The 22,192-nt window shown below is 39.3% G+C and overlaps 2 protein-coding genes across 2 annotated transcripts; both read right to left on the bottom strand.

Moving 5' to 3' along the window:
• Positions 1 to 5,143: 5,143 nt before the first annotated feature.
• On the bottom strand, positions 5,144 to 8,907 carry LOC134818518 (trichohyalin-like). The gene has a single exon (XM_063828128.1). It carries the CDS (start codon positions 8,307 to 8,309, stop codon positions 5,427 to 5,429), a length of 2,883 nt encoding a protein of 960 aa, XP_063684198.1. The 5' UTR covers positions 8,310 to 8,907; the 3' UTR covers positions 5,144 to 5,426.
• A 2,075-nt stretch (positions 8,908 to 10,982) lies between these two features.
• On the bottom strand, positions 10,983 to 21,253 carry LOC134817901 (uncharacterized). Its single transcript, XM_063827270.1, has 3 exons — positions 21,194 to 21,253; positions 20,935 to 20,974; positions 10,983 to 13,787 (listed from the first exon to the last, which is right to left on the bottom strand). Coding segments are annotated over exons 2-3 (1,977 nt in total). The 5' UTR covers positions 20,937 to 20,974; positions 21,194 to 21,253; the 3' UTR covers positions 10,983 to 11,812.
• Positions 21,254 to 22,192: the final 939 nt, after the last annotated feature.

Below are 22,192 nucleotides of genomic sequence, written 5' to 3'. Positions count from 1 at the left end.
CGAAACTTATCACAATTCGTAAGCCGTGAATGAATGGGAAAAGCGAGCGACCGATTTCATTCTCGGTATCATTTTGCATTTGAGAACGGTCAATCAAATTAATATCATTTCCTTTTGTTTGGGAAAGAGAGACACTGGCAGCGGTCCACTCTACCCATGATTATGGGTTTTGGTCAAATACAGATATACAGATATACATATATATTCAGGGATAGACGCTTTGCCAGTCAATTGTAGCCTGTATTTAAGTGTCCATAGATTCAAAAGTATAAAAGATACAGCCATTTCCGACCACAGGTCTTGCAAATAATTGTTTACACTTTAGTTTACATTGTATAAACAAATTATTTGACGTCACGAACACCCCTTGATGACGTCATCAAGTTAACCGTTTTTAAAACTTGATTTTTGACAAAGTAATAACTTTTAAAATTAATTTTAACCCATTAAGGAGTAATTTTATTCAAAATCTGAGGAAATTTTTACCTTAGATAATTGTTCAAGCATTCTGAAAATCTACCGGAAAGTTTTTCTAGCTTGCTCCTTCATAAAGATATTTGTCATTGAAGTTTGTGCTTTTTTGAAGAATTATTTTATAAAAACGTCAATTTTGCGATTTAGTATTCTTTGGTGTTGGGCCATGCCTTGGGTTGTGGAGCTCAATTCTGCTTCCTATAGGTATAAATTGTGCATTAGGCTAGTTTTAAAGTTGAAAATCGAAAAGTTGCACACGTGGGGACACGCCCAAATTGATAGAAAATTGCTAAAATCACTGAAAATTGCTGTTTTCGTCATTTTCTGTTAACTTTAGAGTGCCGTTGTGATTACAGTTCTTCTTGAAATACTTTGAAACTTTGCATGCTTATCAAGCTATATATAAAACAATTACATGCAAAAATTTACGGCGATTCAATATTGGATGCGCATGCAACGTCCGCTCAAAGTTTGCACGTGCGCAAGGTGAGAATTTTGCTCATTCGTGATTTCCAACAAATTCTGCTTTGCCACGACAGTTTAATGTCATTATATATGAATTTAATGTCAACTTGAATGAGTATTAAGTGGTACATTCAGTCAGTGATGGACCTATTTGCTTACCTAAACACAAGGAAATGTTTTTAAAGGAAAAATTTCGAAATCGTTGAAACTTCCTCCTTATTATAATGAAGATATCATCGTATCTCTTATATGTTTTTAACCCAACTCCACTCAATGAAGATATCAGTTTATATTTCGACTTTATAAAGTACCCTGACATTATAATCAAAAAGAGATGATATTTTACCAAAACCCATAATCATGGGTAGAGTGGACCGCTGCCAGTGTCTCTCTTTCCCAAACAAAAGGAAATGATATTAATTTGATTGACCGTTCTCAAATGCAAAATGATACCGAGAATGAAATCGGTCGCTCGCTTTTCCCATTCATTTACAATTGTAATAGATTAAGAAGAACTACCCAAAGGCAGCTGTACTCGGCAATAAAGATTCAATAAACTTCAGCTAATGCAATAAGTGATAACTACCACCCTTACCCCGAAATACTAGGTATCGACCCGAACGCAACCCAAAGAGATTTTTACAGCGTCTGATTGACATGTAATCAATCGAAAATTATTACAATTCGTAAGCCGTGAATGAATGGGAAAAGCGAGCGACCGATTTCATTCTCGGTATCATTTTGCATTTGAGAACGGTCAATCAAATTAATATCATTTCCTTTTGTTTGGGAAAGAGAGACACTGGCAGCGGTCCACTCTACCCATGATTATGGGTTTTGGTAAAATATACAATGTATAAAGAACATACATTGCTCATACAATTCACCTACAACCATTTCACGGTGGTGCGATACTGGCACTGCACTGCTACTAGCTATTGTGCATAATAACAGCAAGCGCGGGAGGGCTCTGGTTATGGGTTAGATATAAAGAAATTTACTCATTGTATTTACTGGGAGGCGCTCAGCCTGTCAATGACAATCAGCCGAATCTTTATTTGTTTACAATGTTTATGAACATTTGCATTATAGCCTGTAAAAAATAACATGATTTTGTCCAGCAAAAATCTACCAAGAACTAATATAACACTCTTAAAAGTAAAATAAACCACAGGAAGGTCTGCAAGCAATGGTCATGTATGATGTAAATTATAGCTTCCTTGTTCATATTAATCATATTCATATATTGTGACTGCAGTACGCGTTAAAAAACAGCTAAAAATACGAATGTGTTTAAGCGAACTAAAGGGTAAAACTTAAGTTCTAACCAAACTCAAAGCGCCCTCTGATCGCGCTAATTGCAATATTAGTAGCGTCACGTCACAAGCGAGTTACTTAGTACGCGTAGGCCCATGTAATGTGCCATGGTGACTGTTAGGTGAATTTGGTGTTGAAAGGAAACCATACTTAATACAGACTACAGTGCTTCACGTAACGTAAACTGGTCACCTACCTACACTCACTAATTATCTCAAATTCTAACGCAATTTGGAGTAAGGGGCCATCTACTTAGGACGTCGGCCAAAATTGCAAATTTTCAGACCCGGACGTCCGGATTTTCAGAATGCAGAAACCCCCATTCCCCCCTCCGATCCCGGCTCCCTTTCTGGATTTGTCCGAAATTCAAAAACCACCCTTTCCAGCTATTTTCCTTGTAGGTTTATAAGTCAATATAACCTATAACCAAGACATTGTATCACGTTGTGACCCCCACGGTCGTTTCACTATGCACTATGGTTTTTTACGTTTTTACGATACAGCTAGTGGGGAGCCGCGCACTCGTGCGCGGCGCACAGGAGGGGCTAAGTGCAAAGATACTGCTGCTCACTGCTGCTCATACAACTCTTCCAGATCATACAACTCTTCCAGATCGTTGCTCTGCGATTTAACAAAGCAACAGTCTCGTCTTGCTCTAACCAGAGCCCTCTCGCTTGCAGTAGCGCGCGACCGCAGTACGCGTATAATACAAATGGCTATGTGAAGGTCTCGTCATGTGCGAAATGAAAATGATAGTTAATAGTGCGGCGCGTCGAATGTCGAAGCGGCAAAGTCCTTTTGCAAAAATGGCCCCTAACCTGCTAGACTAGAGGTAAATTTTGAAAATTTGGGATTTGTAATATTGAATATATTGTACTTCAACTTGTATATGCTGTAGCTAGCACGATCTAAATTTTCAAACGCTTATCACGTGGTAGGTTTATAACCTATACCATGACCAAGACGCGCGCTTAGTTGGACTCGTCGACGGTATGAAACAAATATTTTATAAGTATCACCCGTTATTTTTTTAAAAGGACGTTCGCCAAAATTTGAACGGAAATTAAAAATAATCGCTATCGCGCTAGGGCCTCCAGCGTCCAATTAATGAGCGTTCAAATAAAAATCGATAAGGTAAGCCAAAGCGTAGGGAAATATTTTCACTCTTCAGTTTACTTTATAAAACAAAGATGAAGAACTGATAACGAATTATATAACATAAAAATGAAAACAATCACATCATCAAAACATGTAAAATAAAAAACATGTAGTTGTACTAGGGGGTGCACAATTGACAATAAAAATATAAAACTTGCTCGGATTTTCAAAATTTTTGTACCATTGTTTTCTAGATAAGATAGAGACTGTGAGAATTTTCATAGTACCAAATTTGTTACACTTTTTTGGAATGATCAGTGAGTTTCACCTAGGTGCCATATTTGATGGTGCGCGGTTTTTGGATTAACGGGTGATACTCGTAAAATATTTGTTCCATATAACGGCCAGGTAGCTCAGTTGGTTAGAACGCAGTTCTTAGAACGCCAGCAATCGTGAGGTTGCAAGTTCAATACCCGCTGTCTACCTAGTCGTGGGGTGAGCGTCGTCGACGTTCTGCTAAGGATCCCATAAGATCTATGCAGCCTCCCGGTCCACCCAGCCGAATGCTCGAGAAATCGTGTGTGAGGGTTAAATGGGGAGCTGTGCAATATAGTACAGCGAAAAAGCAAAAACTCAATGGATGGTTACCGTAATGGGTGCCACATGCCTAGCATGAAATATTTCCCTACTTACTTGCACTTGTGTCATGTAGGTCTGTAGAAGCATTAGAATCGGGCGTTGCCGGCCACAGGCTATCCCGAATTTAGAAGCTTGCTTTCATCATTCATCATCCATATAATTATACAATTCAACGACGAGTCCAACTCGGCGCGTGTCCTGGTAAGTTGTAAACTTGTATGTTGTAGCGCGATGCGTTACCTGAGGACCCCAGGCTATTATGTTCATTAACATAATAATAATGAATAAAGATTTGGCGGAATGACAGGCTGAGCGCGGCCCAGTAACGCGATGCGTTACTGTGCCGCGCCGCGCACTCAATGAGGCTTCTCACAATCTCACATCGAGGCTTCTCACTTGATAGATCGGCGAGATGCGCTACTGTGCCCGTGTGCCGCGCCGAGCTGCGATGACATCGTCAATTAAGTTGTAAACCTACAACTTTTGGAGCAAAATTAAGTGTAAAAGTCGCGTAATTTGACGAAATTCGTTGATTTTTGTCGTATTATTCTTTTATATCTTCAGTTCCTAAACATGAATCATGCTGAAAATTTTTCAGAACCTTCCAATCATACTTAATTACCGAACCTTAATTAGTTGGGAGAAATTGGCTTTGATTAAGAGGTCTAAAAATGACAAAATAGGTATAAGTTCGTTGATAACTCAAATTCTGACCATCGAAATTGCTCAAACTAATTTAGGTTCAGTAGAACATAAGTTTTTACGTAAGCTGACCAAATTTCAACAAAATTGTTATATGGGAAGTATTTCAACTTTTTGATTGTTTCCGAAATAATGTGATGGCCGAAATAAGAGCTAAAAACCATTCAATGGTCAGCGCGCGCGTCTTACGGTCGATCGCGCACGGCCTAGTTGTACAAAACGTAATAATAATATCGTTCAAACACCCTTCTGTGTTCTGACATGATAGTGATACATTAAGGATTTAGGGTAGAGTATGATCATATAATTCATACTTCTGATTAAGATTCTTCATTGGTGATTGGGAAGATTTACAAACATTATCTAGGTAAACTCAACAAGAAAATGTCCTTCTGCAGATAAAATTGTCATCTAGATGGTGAGACGTGATCCATAAAAATAATAAAAATAAAAAATAAATAAAAAGGTAATATCATTATCATTACTTTAAAATTGGTTATTTTAAAAAACAAACAAAAATAAAGTCGTTATTAACACGTAAACTAGACTCTGAAGAAAAACTTTGTAATTTCAACAATTAACGTGTAACGGCAACCCGAACCATTCAGAGGTATTTCTACGTAGATCATTCTATTTTTACGAGTCTAATAGTACTGTAGTTAGCATGCAATGTTTGTCAATATCATTTCCAATATCAAGATACAAATACTCAAAGCAATTCCACTCTTGCACTACACATCTTCTTCATCTAACTCATTGAGATAATCCTCGTCAATGGACAAGCCATCGAATATTTCGTAGCTATTGTCACACGGCTTCCAAGCAGCATCACCAAATCTACCAAACTTTTGCTTGCGTTCCAGCGAACCCTCTGAGCTGATACTAAACTTGCTGCGTTTCCAAGGAGAGTAGGTTTTTTTCCGGTGATTATTATGGCGAGTGTTGTTCCTCAGATCACCCAAGCCGGCTTTGGGGATAGGTCTGATCGTCGCTCTGTTTATTAACTTATTATCCGGGATAAAATACACAGGGTGGTTCTCGTCCTGTGACCCTGATAGAGGGATGGAGTATTGACGGTTTTGTCGGTCCTGAGAGCCGGTTAAAGCCAAACTGTGTCTCAGTGCTTTTTGAACTATATTACCATTATCACACAAATCCCAGAACATGTCCTTCCCTGTTATCACACAACCTTGCGAAATATTAGCCCCTTTGCTGCGATTAATCAGTGAGTTTGACGGAGGAATGAAATAAGTGCAAGAATTTCTGAGATCTGTAGTGTTTGGCAGAGGGAATTGCATTTTATGAGCTCGTTGGACAAACACACCCTCAGGACAAAGATGATGTCCTCTCACGTGGTTATGGTATCGGGATACCAGCCTCAGATCGTGCGACTTAAAGTTTTCCACGAGCGAGTCTTTAGAACGGATGTGCTTATTGGCTTCGCGCCCAACTGAAGCGTCGGTTGGAATAAAATGCTTTCGAGTCAGGTTAACGACTGTGCAATCGTTTCTGTCGTTGTGGGTTTTCGTCCCTGTTGCGTCATTAAAAGAATTACAGTCAATTACATTCAACCGTAAGTTTACATAGTCACTATCCATATTGAGGGCCCATTCAACGACGTTATTTTGAAGAACACAGTCTGAATTCTGAATGTGCTCATTTTTTTGATGGATGAAATTATGGTCCTTTGATAACTTGTGGACAATATTCTGAGCAGCGAACTTTCCACTCTCATTCATAACAAAATTAATAACACCACCCGCAGTACGGAAATGGAGTTTACCCTTGTTGGGACCCTTGGTGTTATCAACAGCTGCAAGATTCTTCCTTGTGTTTTGTTTCAGGATGAGTTCTGATTCTCGTTTCTGAAATGTGGCATGTTTTGCAATGTTATCTCTAAGTCTCGCATCTTCGATCTGACGGGTAATTTTGTCCTCGTTTGCATCGTTCCTCTTTTTGCCGTCGTACCAGTTCATTATCCCACGAATGTTAGAGTCATGTTTTGTCTCTCCTTCCAGTGTGGTCCGTACAGTGTGGGCCCGATCTAACTTTATGTTTTCGTCTTGATACTCTATGCTCGCCTCTACTACTTCGGGGATTATTTCAGCTGCTCTCGTTTTTATCAGCTCATCAATTCTTTGTTCCTCATCGTTCTCGTACACTTCTCTGCTAGTGTTCTCAAGAATTGATCGCAAATATTCTTCTTCCTTTTCAATGATTGACTCGTTGGCAATAATCCGACTTTCCTTCAAGTTCAACTTTCTCAACATTTTCAATTTCTCCTCTTCCTCCTTTACCTGTCTGGCTAAATCTTGATCGACAATATTTTTGTCAACAAATCCAACTATTAGTCTTTCTTCTTCTGTGTTCATATTCCGCGCATACTCCGCATGCAACTCAGAAGGCTCATTCTCCTCAGCACGATTCATTACTGTCCTTTCTTCGTCTTCATTTTCATCACGAAACGCAGGGTTCTGATCCTCAAGGACAACTGCTCTCGTTTTCATCAGCTCATCAATTCTTTGTTCCTCATCATTCTCATACACTTCTCTGCTAGTGTTCTGAAGAAATGATCGCAAATGTTCTTCTTCCTTTTCAATGACTGACTCGGTTGCTACAATCCGACTTTGCTTCAACTTTCTCAACATTTTCAATTTCTCCTCCTCCTCTTTTACATGTCTGACTAAATCTTGATCGACAACATTTTTGTCAACAAATCCAACCGTTAATCTTTCTTCTTCTGTGTTCATATTCCGCACATACTCCGCATGCAATGCAGAAGTCTCACTCTCCTCAGCACGATTCATCACTGTCCTTTCTTCGTCTTCATTAACGTCGCGAAACGCAGGGCTCTGATCCTCAAGGATGGCTGCTTTCGTTTTCATCAGCTCATCAATTCTTTGTTCCTCATCATTCTCATACACTTCTCTGCTAGTGTTCTCAAGAATTGATCGCAAATGTTCTTCTTCCTTTTCAATGACTGACTCGTTGGCAACAATCCGACTTTCCTTCAAGTTCAACTTCCTTAACAATTTCAATTTCTCCTCCTCCTCTTTTACATGTCTGACTAAATCTTGATCGACAACATTTTTGTCAACAAATCCAACCCTTAGTCGTTCTTCTTCTCTGTTCATATTCCGCACATACTCCGCATGCAACTCAGAAGGCTCATTCTCTTCAGCACGATTCATCACTGTCCTTTCTTCGTTTTCATTTTCATCACGAAACGCAGGGTTCTGATCCTCAAGGACGGCTGCTTTCGTTTTCATCAGCTCATCAATTCTTTGTTCCTCATCATTCTCGTACACTTCTCTGCTAGTGTTCTCAAGAAATGATCGCAAATGTTCTTCTTCCCTTTCAATGACTGACTTGTTGGCAACAATCCGACTTTCCTTCAAGTTCAACTTCCTTAACAATTTCAATTTCTCCTCCTCCTCTTTTACATGTCTGACTAAATCTTGATCGAAAACATTTTTGTCAACAAATCCAACCCTTAGTCTTTCTTTTTCTGTGTTGCTTTCATCCCCGGGAGCTACATTTACTGAAGGGGCTTTTTTCACTTTTTTCTTTTTACGTTTTTGTGAAGATTTCGTCTTCGAATAAAGTTGGTTCATGGATTGATCATAGTTTAGGTTTTTTTGTCGTCAGAAGTGGTTGGATTTGGAAAAGACTCTAAACTGCGGTTATATTTTCAGTTTGTGGTCCTAAACCTCACACGAAGCTCCTCATCAGGTTAAAAATTAGATTAATGAGACGACAATGTTATTTGGGAAATTGAGTATAGGAATCCGAATAGCGGCACAACACTTTACATTCCTGAAAATGATTACGCTAGTGTAATTTTGCAATGTCAATGTGTAAATGTCAATAGCAATGTCAATGTGTAAAACCGATTACGGAGGGAGGGGGGGGGGGGGGGGGAGCCAGCATATTAATATTACATCTATATGTCATCTTAGTATAATACGTCCCAATCATATTTAAGTGTAAAGTGCGGTGACTCACGTCTCTCGATCAGTGACGTTTGATTTATCATGTGAACAATTATGAATTAAGTGATCGAAAATTAGCTAAACAAATTCGTTAAAGCAAACAAGCGAGTAGAAAGTATCATTATTAACAACATTTATATCAGTATAACATATTATCAATGACGATACGGATAAGCTGAATAGGTTATTGTGTACGTCGTTAAACTTAAAGCCTAAAGGTAGAGTTGAATAATGAATCAGCAACTCCATCATCATGAGGACTGAGGCTTGGCAACATTCCAGCAAGACAAACTCGATGTGGTAATACTAATAACTAATAAAAAGGAGAGTAGTTTGTTTTGTCAGCTGGTGCACGCCAATCCCTCTACGCGGCGCCCTTTTCACTTCTTGCATAATGCATATCCGTTGGCGTTAGGCCAGGGGACATTCTATTAATATTATACTTAGGACGTCCGCCAAAAATCGCAGATTTTCACTTTTCAGACCACCCCGGGGTGGTCCCGTGGTCTCTACCCGGCCCCTCCCCATGTCCGGATGCAGGATGTGTCAGAATTTTGAAAACCACCCCCCTAGCCTCGGCCGCGGACGTGCGGTTTTGCAGCTACTTATTTAAGACTAAGATCGAGTACAAATAAAACCTACCCAAATTCATTGTTAATAAAATGTGTAGTTACTTAAAACTTTAAAATAGACAATATTTACAATAATACATTCATATCAGTGTCGAACAAGTTTAGCACAGTTACATTCATAAATACATTAAATTATACTCGTTCAAAATACAGGGATCTAAACTTACACTTACAATTACAAAGTAATTAGTGTCAAAGAGTTGAAATAAATGGTACTTTTTCGTTATAATTCTGCCAAAATTTCCGGATGTCTGGATTTTCAGAAACCTTCTCCCTTGCCCGGCGCGGCCCTCCCCCTGTCCGGATTTGTCCGAAATTCCAAAACCACCCCCCTTCCTATTTGCCGGACGTCCTAACTCTAAGTAAATGGCCCCAGTAGCTTAGTTATACCTAAGTAATTATAGAGAATTGAGCGATGGGGTCGTTCACATATTAAGTACGTAATGATAATCCATAATCACAGTGGTGCACGCCGCCGCCGAGTTTTTGCTCACACCGCCACGCCGAAGAATAAATCAGCGGCGGCGTGAAAGTTGTATTTTTTAAAATTTTGAAATACCTTCCAATAATCGATAAAATTAAATTAATTTCTTGTGTCTTGGCACCACGCTAATTAATATTATGCAGCTACATGGCAATGCAATCCGAGTGATCAATCCTGTCACGTATCAATGACAATATGTCTGACGTCCGCGTCATCAGCTATAAACGTGGCACATGCAATGTTACATGTTATTGTGCATTGTATTTGTTGCATGATTGGGCATTTTCTTAACCATTCACGCGACGTTAAAATAAATCAAGTATAAACTGAAACTGGAAGCCAAAGCGGTATTTTGAGGCCCATCCCGTAGTACACAGTACAAATGACAGAGACTGCATTTATGTTCTACTAAGTCACAACTATAAGCATGCCAAGGGGCCACGCCGAACGCTGCCGCAAGTTTTGGCCAAATCGTCGTTTGAATGTGGGACAATTTCGAAAAACTTAACTACGGTACTAACAAAACTACGCGTTTTGCTCTAGAAACACACTTTTTTTTGAGATTTTACCGGCGTATCCTCTAAAATCATCTAATTTCTTCAATTTTAGGGAGGGGCGCCAAAAGGGGAGGGGGCGCCAACGGGTGGGCGCTTTTTCAGCGGGGGGGTGGGCGCCAACAGGCAACGTTACGCCACTGATGGGTTTGCCGTTGTAAACATGTTAACGTAAGATTTCTGGCGATGAGACCAGTTATCTGACTGTTGTTTTGGTCAGTCACTATGAACATAACGTTAGACCTTCAGAATCTTATTTGCTCCTGTAATATTCGACTATCTGAAGGATTTTAAGAGTCCTGTTCAAGGAGCACATAGCGTTGAAACATTGCAACAGCTGCACTTTCGCTTTTGGGTACTTATATCATACATATATCAGACGAATCCTTATCGCGGTCAACTCTTTGCTTCGTGAAATTTACCTGGGGACCCCAGGCTATTATGTTCATAAAAATAAAGATTTGGCGGAATGACAGGCTGAGCGCGGCCCAGTAACGTGAAATATGGAATTTACTGTTCTGCATGTAAAGTGATTTATTTTGGTATTAGGCACATTTTAACACGAAAAGCTAACGAGTTTCCCTTTTAGTTCGTCTGATCGGACTAATGATACGCACGGAGTTTTAGTAAGATTAAGAGTAACATTTTCGAAAGCTGTTGAGTTCCAAATAAAACGATATTTATTTAAAATGCTTGTGCTAGTACAAGTGTAGAATGTTTTTAAAATCAGTATCAGCAATCATAAATCAGTGTCATCGTGTTTTTCGATTTCAAAAATAACATCGATATTTAGGCATATTAAATAAATATTATGATCAACAGAATGAAAATGAAGGCTGATATATATATGTTTATTTGAACTGCAAAATCACAAGTGTTAATTTGTTTCCATAGAGTATGTTTCAATGCATAAGTCATGTATTTCATCATTATCATGATCGATGAAGCTAAAAATTATCAAACTAAAACATAAAACCTAAAGTAAATACATAGTGCTGTTACTGCTGTATAATAATATACATTACAAAAGTCCGCCCACTAAACAGTAAACTGAATACTGATATCTAATATCACGATGTTATCACATATTCAACATTTAAACCAGCTTGCTATTTATTTTCAGTTTTTTAGATATTACGTAAGCCAGCCTAAAGGAGGGGGGTTGGAAAAGCTAACAATAGCCTTGTGTCTGAAATAGCCGAAATTTGGCTTACGCAATATGTGGTCACAAGCAAAACAGTGCAATGTAATATAAATGTAATCTAAATGTAATCTCAATGCAATCTAAATGTAATGTAAATGTGCAATGTTATCATGAATAGGAATTGTGATACTAAAATTAAAAGAGCGACGACAGCACAACTTTTTACAGCGCTAAATCTTCAGTAATCTAAAAAAGCAACACAACAGCATCGTCTGAAAAATAAATGATAAACCCTAAAATAGAAAAACCATTTACTCATCTTGTTCATCCTCAATATCAGCCAACATATCATCGTCAATATCCAACTGATTGAGTTTAAATTTAGAAGGAGATACTTCATATTTCATATCCATTTCCATCTTATAACTTTTCAAATCGACCAGCTCTCCCTCAAAGTTTGATTTATCCCAGATCGCCGGTGTCCTGACAATCTCCTGATCCATGACCAAATAATGACGTTTAATATCCAACCTATCACTGTCCTCGCACATCTGAAACCCTCGTTTGATATCCTCCACCTTGACGTCCTGGTGCAACCTGTGTTCCCGGACTATATCCACCATGTCTCCCTCCTCACACAGCAAGTGCCGCTTACCCTGCTCCTCCAGTTCAGAGTCCTTGTTAAGCAGGTGCCTGGTTCCTTGGTCCTCTAATTTGGAGTCATCCGTTAAACGGAAGTCGTTAAGTATTTCGGCGATTTTACAGTCTCCGCTGTCGAGATGTCTGATGCCTTGATTTTCTAGAACAGAATCTTCATTGATGAAGAAATTTCGGACATTCCGGACTTCAGTGTTGCTTTGATCGGGTATAGAAACCGTTGTTTTAGAATCCACCAGACTCATGCCTTCGGCTATTGAAACATTCCTGTTTATATTCTCAACCTTTGTCTCAGAAGCAAGTGTAAAAACACTACTTTTAGGATTGTAATCAGAATCTTTGTTCAGAATCCATCTTACAGGACTATCGTCCAAAACACAATCCTTGAAAATGGTCATAGCTCTAGTCAGGTTTTCAATTGTAACATCTTTGTTTCGATTCCACAAAACTTCCCCCGTTGCATCCTCAAAATCTTGGGCAATATCCATTCTGAGCAGCAGATTAACTACGTCTGATTCAAGTTGAAGTCTCCACTCCCCGTGATCCACAAAGAACTCACAACCAGAGGCAGTACGGTGGGTGATAGGGATGTGTTTCAGATTCGCATCCATCTCCAGTCTCATGATATTCGGTGGGTTAGGATAATCGAAGCCTCCATCATTGTCTAGACTCACCATGAATCTCACAGGTCCGTCTTCAGTTTCAAATCTCATGATACCGTCACCCTCATCCTCCTGTAGGATCCAGTTAGCAGGGAAGGCGTGTTTAATAATTGGATGTCCATTCTCATCTAGAATATTCCCATAATCGTCTATTTGAGGCTCAGGAGTTTTTGATCGCTCGTCTGATTCCTCTGATTCCACAGGAACAGGTCGGTAGGAGCTGGACTGACCGGCTGGTTCTGGATGGTAGAGGTTTTCTCCGCTCTCTTCCTCGTCGTCAACCTCGTCGTAGTTCACTGTATTCTCACTGTCATGATATACATGTTCCTCCCCCTCTTGGGGAGTAACCTTCTCCTCCTCCTCTTCCTTTCTGTCAATTTCCCCTGACTCCTGCTCCTTTTCAATTGGACTGGCAGAAACAACAGGTATCTCTAGGGGCGAGGACGGTGTATCTGTAATCTCTGTCTGTACAGAAAAAGAGTCTCCTTCCCCGTTGAGTGATGTTTCAGCAACATTACCACTGTCAGGAGTTCCCCAGCCAATTTTAACCAAACTTTCTTCCTTCTCATCATTCTCTGGAATCGGTTCCATTTCCACCATCTCTCCACCAGGCTTCATGGGATCAGACTCCACAGTTTTAGCTGGAGAAGGAGACGAGATATCCACAGAGAACTGGTCCTTATTATTAGCATAAACCAGAGACACAGGATGGTCTGTTGTGTTGACCCCCGGACCCACCTCTAACCCCTCTCTCTCCAGCCTGCTCTCCCTGACACTAGGGTTCACTATGGTCACCATCTCGTGGTGCTCATCTTCCCCTGCTCTGAACACCTCAGTTAACCGGGGCTGGGCCTCGTTAGAGAGTAAATGTGAGGTGAGGTCTTGTTCCGGTTCTACTACATCCTCTATAAAGGAGTCCTCTTCAGAGAGTAGTGCTGATTCGCGCGGCCTTGACTTTACACGTTGCCTGGAAGGGAGGTGAGGGTGTTAGATGTTAGCATATGCTAAATGGTTATACACTATACAGAGTAGTAGCCCTGTAGCCTGGGTACTTATGATGTATAGGGAAATATGAAGGTTTGAGGTGAAGTAAGTGAGTGATCGATACTATTAATAAATGGGAGCTACTAATAAGTAGCTCTTATAATTAAGAGCCACCCAGCATATTTGTGACAATCAAGGGATAATGCCGGCTACACAATGACAGTGAGAATGTAAGAGGCTGAATATTCTTCTAGTATTTTGAACGTATAGTATTTCTAAGTTATGCAGCTAATGATTGTGAAGCATTAGTGAAATTTGCAATAAGATGTTAACAAGGAATGTGAACGTAACACCAAACTGCGGCTGAGTTTATAAAAAATTCAGATTTATGAAGATAACTTTGCATTTTAAAAAACTCAAATGAAAATAACTGCGTAAAGGATAGTACCAGCGAAACAATACTGTAAACATGCCGTATGTAAAACATCTTAGTTCATTACAACGTATACGGAATTAGGAGACCAATGTACTAAAGTTCCAGAGACGTTAAATGAAGACCGCAGACTTAATGCTGTCTCATAAAATATGCAATTTCAAGAGTACGCGAGAGAGAGAGCAGGCTATACTCACAAAATGAGCACTGCCACAATTTACATACGTTTTCAACTAGAGAAGTAGAGCCTGAAAGCACAGAAACTTTATAAAATAGCAATTTTGTGAGCTGAAAACGGAATCATATCAGCTGGGAACAAATGTGGAATTCCTCACACTCACTGTACATAGGTAAAAGGACGTCATACATGCGTCAAAAGCTTTTATTGAACGGAAGGTGGGAAAATCAGGAGGTACTTTGCGGTAATGTGGCAACTTTGCGGTAATGTGGCAACTTTGGACTCATTAGACCTTATGAGGGTAGAGCAGAGAACTATGTAATTATCATTTAAACTTTTTCAATTAAAGTGTAAGGTCGGTACTATCAAGACAGTACCATCTGGTGTTCACCTATCAGAGGCCGAGGGGGATGAGAGATGTAGTCGAATAGGTTGCTGTCACAAAAATTGATGATATAATGGGAACCCATATATAATGTATCAAGAGCAACGTTTGGAAGATCATTGTCTAAAGATATTGCTCTCACTATAAAATGTCACGCTGTACATTGTACGTAGAGATATACATTAGCAATAAGTAGGGGCGTTACCACTCCCCATTTTACATTATAAAAGAAACGGATTTTATAACAGAAAAATAAAAACAATAACAGCATTAAACCAACTACTCAACTATGTACAAAAGGCAATATCGTTCAATAATCCTACTGATACATCAGGGTAGATATAATACTGATTCTAATATACACACATTATGTAACCACATCAAGAAAATATCATTCTGATTACATTGTCATCTAGATCGCGATCCAATAAAAAGGTATTATTATCACTTTAAAATGGTCAAGTTTGTAAAAAGGATTGTTATTTACACGCATACTTGAATCCGAAGAAAAACTTTGCAATTCCACCAGTCAACCATTCAGAATTATTTCTAAGTAGATCATGCTTATAACATGCAAAGTTTTTCGATACCAATACTAAAACCTATTATCTATCAAACTTTTTACATACCAACCAAGGTACAAATACTCAAACAATTCAACTCTACACATCTTCTTCATCTAACTCATTCAGATAATCCTCATCAATGGACAAATCATCGAATATTTCGTAGTTATTGTCACACGGCTCCCAGCTAGCATCGTCAAATTTACCAAACTTGTGCGTGTGCTCCAGCGAACCCTCTGAGCTGATACTAAACTTGCTGCGTTTCCAAGGAGAGTAGGTTTTTCTCCGGTGATTATTATGGCGAGTGTTGTTCCTCAGATCACCCAAGCCGGCTTTGGGGATAGGTCTGATCGTCGCTCTGTTTATTAACTTATTATCCGGGATAAAATACACAGGGTGGTTCTCGTCCTGTGACCCTGATAGAGGGATGGAGTATTGACGGCTTTGTCGGTCCTGAGAGCCGGTTAACGCCAAACTGTGTCTCAGTTCTTCTTGAACTATATCACCATTATCACACAAATCCCAGAACATGTCCTTCCCTGCTATTGCACAATCATCTGAAATATCAGCCCCTTTGCTGCGATTAATCAGTGAGTTTGACGGAGGAATGAAATAAGTGCATGAGTTTCTGAGATCTGTAGTGTTTGGTAGAGGAATGTGCATTTTATGAGCTCGCTGGACAAACACACCCTCTGGACAAAGATGATGTCCTCTCACGTGGTTATGGTATCGAGATACCAGCCTCAGATCGTGTGACTTAAAGTTTTCCACGATAGAGTCTTTGGAACGGATGTGCTTGTTGGCTTCGCGCCCAACTGAAGCATCAGTTGGAATAAGATGCTTTTGAGCCAGGTTCACAACTGTGCAATCATCTCTGTCGTTGTGGATTTTCGTCCCCGTCGCGTCATTAAAAGAATTATAGTCAATTACATTCAACCGTAAGTTTACATAATCGCAATCCATATTAAGAGCCCATTCACCGACGTCCTTTTGAAGAACACAGTCAGAATTCTGAATGTGCCTATTTATTTTCTGGACAAAATCATAGTCCTCCGAATACTTGTGGGTATTATTCTGAGCTGCAAAATCTCCACTCTCATTCATAACAAAATTAATAAGACCGCCCGCAGTACGAAAATGGAGTTTACCCTTGTTGGGACCCTTGATGTTATCAACAGCTGCAAGATTCTTCCTTGTGTTTTGTTTCAGGATGAGTTCTGATTCTCGTTTCTGAAATGTGGCATGTTTTGCAAGGTTATCTCTAAGTCTCGCATCCTCGATCTCACGGGTCATCTTGTTCTGAATTGCTTCGCTCTTATTTGTTGTGTCGTGCTGGTTCATTATCCCACGAATGTTAGAGTCATGTTTTGTCTCTCCTTCCAGTGTGGTCCGTACAGTGTGGGCCCGATCTAACTTTATGTTTTCGTCTTGATACTCTATGCTCGCCTCTACTACTTCGGGGATTATTTCAGCTGCTCTCGTTTTCATCAGCTCATCAATTCTTTGTTCCTCATCGTTCTCGTACACTTCTCTGCTAGTGTTCTCAAGAATTGATCGCAAATGTTCTTCTTCCTTTTCAATGACTGACTCGTTGGCAACAATCCGACTTTCCTTCAAGTTCAACTTTCTCAACATTTTCAATTTCTCCTCTTCCTCCTTTACCTGTCTGGCTAAATCCTGATCGACAACATTTTTGTCAACAAATCCAACCCTTAGTCTTTCTTCTTCTGTGTTCATATTCCGCGCATACTCCGCATGCAACTCAGAAGGCTCCTCTTCCTCAGCACGAATCATCACTGTCCTTTCCTCGTCTTCATTTTCATCACGAAACGTAGGATTCTGATCCTCCAGGACCTTGTTTATGATTTGGTCCTCATGATCGATTGTTCTAGAAGCTTCGTTAGCTATAACCGTTATCTCACCATTTGCCTCGGCACCAGATAGGGAATTGTTGCTTTCATCCCCGGGAGCTACTTTTGCTGAGCGGACTTTCTGCACTTTTTTGCTTTTACGTTTTTTTGAGATTCACTCTCTGGATAAACTTGGTTCATGGGTTGATCATAGTTTAGGTTTTGTCGTTTGTAGCGGTTGGAAACGACTCCGAACTGCGCTAATATTCCCTCTTCGTGGTCCTCAAACAAAAGTCTCCATCAGTGCCTAGCCTGTAATATATCAGAAAAATAATCAGCGCCAAGATAATCTTTAAGTTCTAGCAGATATGATAATGTGGAGCTTACAGAAATCAAACCGTATATAATTGCGCTAAGTAAGGTTGGTAAAGAAAAGTTGCTCTTGAATAGAAAACACTCGTTTAAACAGACTGATCAGTTATAAGGTGCGTCACTAGAAGAATGATCTAGAACAAATTTCACAAAATAAAGTGTGCATCTGTTTTATAATGCTCTGCGGGAACTAATGGAAACATAACAAAGAAACGATTACACCTAAACGAATGTAAGAAAGCACGCATCGTTGCATCTTTGTGGTATTGTGGATAAGCTGCATATTCTTTTGAAAGCTTTCAAACAGAGAGTTTATAGACCGTACTGAGGCCGTATAGTGGCCATACTGAGGCCATATAGAGGCCGTATAGAGACTGTATAGAGGCCGTATAGACTATAGAGGCTGTATAGTGTATAGAGGCCAAACCTAAGCTCCCAATTTCCCGAAAATGTGGTTTTCAGAACCGGATTATTTGAATACTTGCTTAAATGTCAAATTGAAAACCGCACAATAAGCACTCCAGAGTATTATATGGGACTACTGAGGTTTACAAGTTGTCGTTCTGTAGATCATCAAATATGGGAAAATGAAGACATTATAGTATTCCGTAAGGTATAATGGCTGCAATCACCTTCGAATCGCACGTTGCATGCCCAGGGTTTTTTCACATGTTGAGGCAGAAAAGGTGCACGACCACCTACTCCACGATGGCATCTAATACTATTACTACACTAATACACTACTATTACTACATTAAGCAGCTTTCGTAGTTTACAAGGGATAAGTAGGGCATTATTAAAGTTTTCAAGGACAGTAGAATAAGTAACAGAAGAATTTACTAAACTAGCTTATATCTTTATATAATAAATATATACAGAATAGAAATATTATCAAGACAGAAAACACGCGACAAAATTCCGGACAGTAATGTTTGTTATTATCCAAGAAAGCAAAACCAGCATAGTTACAGAAGAATGTAGAACCAAATTATCTAAGTTGACTGGTAATTACTTGTGGGCAAATTGAAAACTGCAAATAGTAGCATTAAAATTGAAGATATTGCACAATTAAGGCACTCAATAATACTGTACACAAGTATAAATATTGAAACACACCACAAATCAGAATACCACAATGTGATGATCTCACCAGCTCACTATACAATCTGTATCACACATAGCACAAGCTGCTGAATAGCACTATCTACACGGCTCTCTTGTAGTATTATACAAGGGATGCGTAGGGCAGGTATATAATACTTTCTACTTAGGACAATACATCATTAAACTATGTGTGTTTGTACACACACACACACACACACACGCTCTAGCACACGTATTATAGCGAACATAAGCTAACAGCTTGCAGTAATGTATGCTCGTATACTATAGCAACAGTTGCTAGGATACTAAATGGTGGTATACAGTGAGCCATGTATATAGTGAGGTATACAATTATAGTGGGCTATTTTTGTTTCTGTTGCTAAGTGACAAAACATTAACTATTTATCTGCTATAAGCTATTAGAATGCCAGTGCAACTTTAGGAGTGTTGCCACAGCATAATGATGTAATAGATGTTTTCACACTGTGTAGGTTTCAAATTTACAATTACAAAGAACAAATTTATCAAATTAACACATGTAAAACACTCGAATTCCCAACACTTGAATTAACAATAGTAAATTTTACAACACAACAGCACTAAAGCTTAATAATGTACACTATATTATATTGGCGTTAGTCGTGTTGAAAGTTGATCAGGTTTTGGAGAGATAAAGAGTAAAAGAAACAGTACAGAATATCACTAACTGTTGAAACCTTTATACTTTATAATATACATGCGATGCTGAGATAACAACCATTGAAGGAGGGTAGGAACCGCGGAAAAGAGGTCTAGCTACAAAATTAGCGAGTTTAGCGCATATCAACATTCTGACCGTGTCGCAACAAAGGAACAAGCTTCCCTAGCGAGGGTTTCGTAGTAATCGAAGTTGCCAGGGATCAAATTACACATGCTGTGCGTCATTTGCTTCTAATTAAAGAATATACGATATGCTATGGGAACGATGTAAATAAGTAGTAAACAACTAAGCTGCGACCACAAATAACTACTTTAAAGTTTAACATTTGAAACAACTCGTGGGATCTAAGTGAAGGTAGCAGAAACCCGGGACTTACATCAGATCGTCTGATTTAATCCTATCAAAAATAACTTCCTAGTTTTTTTTTAATAGTTTTTTTTTAGAGAGGCTGGGCCTGGTTGGCCCACGAGAGGATAGCATATGAATGCTTTGCCTACCTCTGGGGTATGGCAGTCCTGTGGGAGGATGCCAGTGGAATCAAGATGTGTAATCAAGGATGATGGTAAGTGTTGTGGGGTGTGTCATAGATAAACGCTTAAGTGGTGGTTGAGTGTGGAAGAGAGAGGCGAAATAAGACGGCGTTAAAGTAGTCGCTATGTTACACCTGTCTGGTCCAACTCCTCTGGCACCACTAGTGTAGGCGCAAGTTCTAAATTACTTTGGAATGTACTGTAGAACATAACGTCGTAGCACATGGTCAAGTACAGGCAACAAGCATAATAAACATTATAAGCATAATAAGCATTATAAGCATAATACTGAACAAGAGTTACTCAGAGTCAGCTGCTCACGGCAGAAAAGTAATTGCAGTTCGCTAATCTCTGTAGGAACATGACAGAACGCATGCATAAACAAGTAGTCGGATCCCAACAAGATAAAGTTTGTCAACGCCAGAGAAAATAGTATGTATACGCATTGTGAAATGTTCTAAAAATAATCTATAACAATAATGAATCATTAGGTAACTTGTGTAATCGCTGTTGTTTTAACAATGTATCCGGACGTGGTTGCAGTGTTACACAGTGTCTTTATCTTGAATATCTGTTAAGTATACATGGAGGTACATGTTCAACTTCAAACAATGCTAGAGACAGTAACATATATCTACTCTGTTTAAACTCACTTCCGTGTGTCAGGTCAACATGGCAACACCAGTACGAAGATAAATATATACATAGTATAATAATCTAGAAAAGTTCAGAAATTTGGTCATTTTTGATCCTCTGCTGATTTTGAATACCATGATGAAATGAATGGATGGGACTTGTGTAAGCTAGTGACCGAGATGGTGTTGTTGTGGTGTTTGTGTGCAGCACAGCTGGTACGTGACCCATGTTATAGTTTACAGCGAACCATTATGTTGGAAAAATACAGCGAGTAATTAAAACGTGCAAGTGAATCAAGTTTGTAAATCGTCTGCCAAAATTGTAGAATTTAATAAATCGAAATAGACAATATTTGTTTGATTGTATAACTACTTACATATTCCATTTCAGTCCTCCATTAGAATATCAGTATTTACCTGCAAAATCCGGAAATCAGGACTAAAATTGGGCGTTTACTGATTACTGTGCTGTAATGCTACTAATAGATTAGCTGTGTACAGATTACGTGCCAACAAACAAATGAGTTCAATTATTACAGGGATATGATGCGATGACGCTGGAGAGAAATCACATTACTTTGAAAACAGAGGATTTAATTTAGATGATATTAGATTATATACTGATGATGTACTTACACGTTTAGAAGTTAGAAGTTATCGTTCGTCTCCCCAGAGGCGATCACATTTTCAGCTAAACAAAAGAGTGGGTTAACTGGGCAATTAAACGCATGTCAATTAGTGCTCAAAATATGGTATGATGTAAAATTATTGAAGGGAAATACAAGCAAGGGATCAGTGTAAATGAAATTTTTGTCATGTAATTTTCTGAAATACTTCCTGAAATTCATGTTTTTGTTTGCGTACTGTACTCGCGCATGCAGTGTCCCGCGCACATATTTTCTATTTAATTTTATTGGCGCGTTCCATACTCAATTTTAGGTAGACCCTTTTCCTGCCAGCACACATTTACACTTGAACAAGGCTCGTTACTGACCAATTACAAGCTAACAAAAATAATATAATAACCAGAGTAGCGGAGTTTTAAGATCTAGCTATCAAAACAAGTTAACAAACAAAGTTCAGCTTATAATGGGGAAGCAACTGAGAATTTGTATAGCATATCATGTATCAAATTCCTGAACTATCTATATAAGTAGTGTGTGTGTGTGTGTGTGTGTGTGTGTGTGTGTGTGTGTGTGTGTGTGTGTGTGTGTGTGTGTGTGTGTGTGTGTGTGTGTGTGTGTGTGTGTGTGTGTGTGTGTGTGTGTGTGTGTGTGTGTGTGTGTGTGTGTGTGTGTGTGTGTGTGTGTGTGTGTGTGTGTGTGTGTGTGTGTGTGTGTGTGTGTGTGTGTGTGTGTGTGTGTGTGTGTGTGTGTGTGTGTGTGTGTGTGTGTGTGTGTGTGTGTGTGCCGGTGGCAAGTGGTTTAATTGATGGGTTTGCACCACAAATGTGGCATAAAATGGCTCACTGTTTCTCCCGCTCCTCCTTGCTCTCTCCACCATTACTGCAGCGTTGGTACATAAATCATAATCAGGTTAGTCGCAAGATTCCCTGTTATGTAATACTATAAGCTTATTAGGGGGGGGGGGGACACTCAGAATGAAATTTTGGTCTGTTTGGACTGATAGAGTTCA

Source organism: Bolinopsis microptera, chromosome 7, assembly GCF_026151205.1.
Source record: "Bolinopsis microptera isolate Bmic1 chromosome 7, MBARI_Bmic_1.0, whole genome shotgun sequence".
Taxonomy (NCBI): domain Eukaryota; kingdom Metazoa; phylum Ctenophora; class Tentaculata; order Lobata; family Bolinopsidae; genus Bolinopsis; species Bolinopsis microptera.
This window is presented reverse-complemented; position numbering and strand designations above follow the sequence as displayed.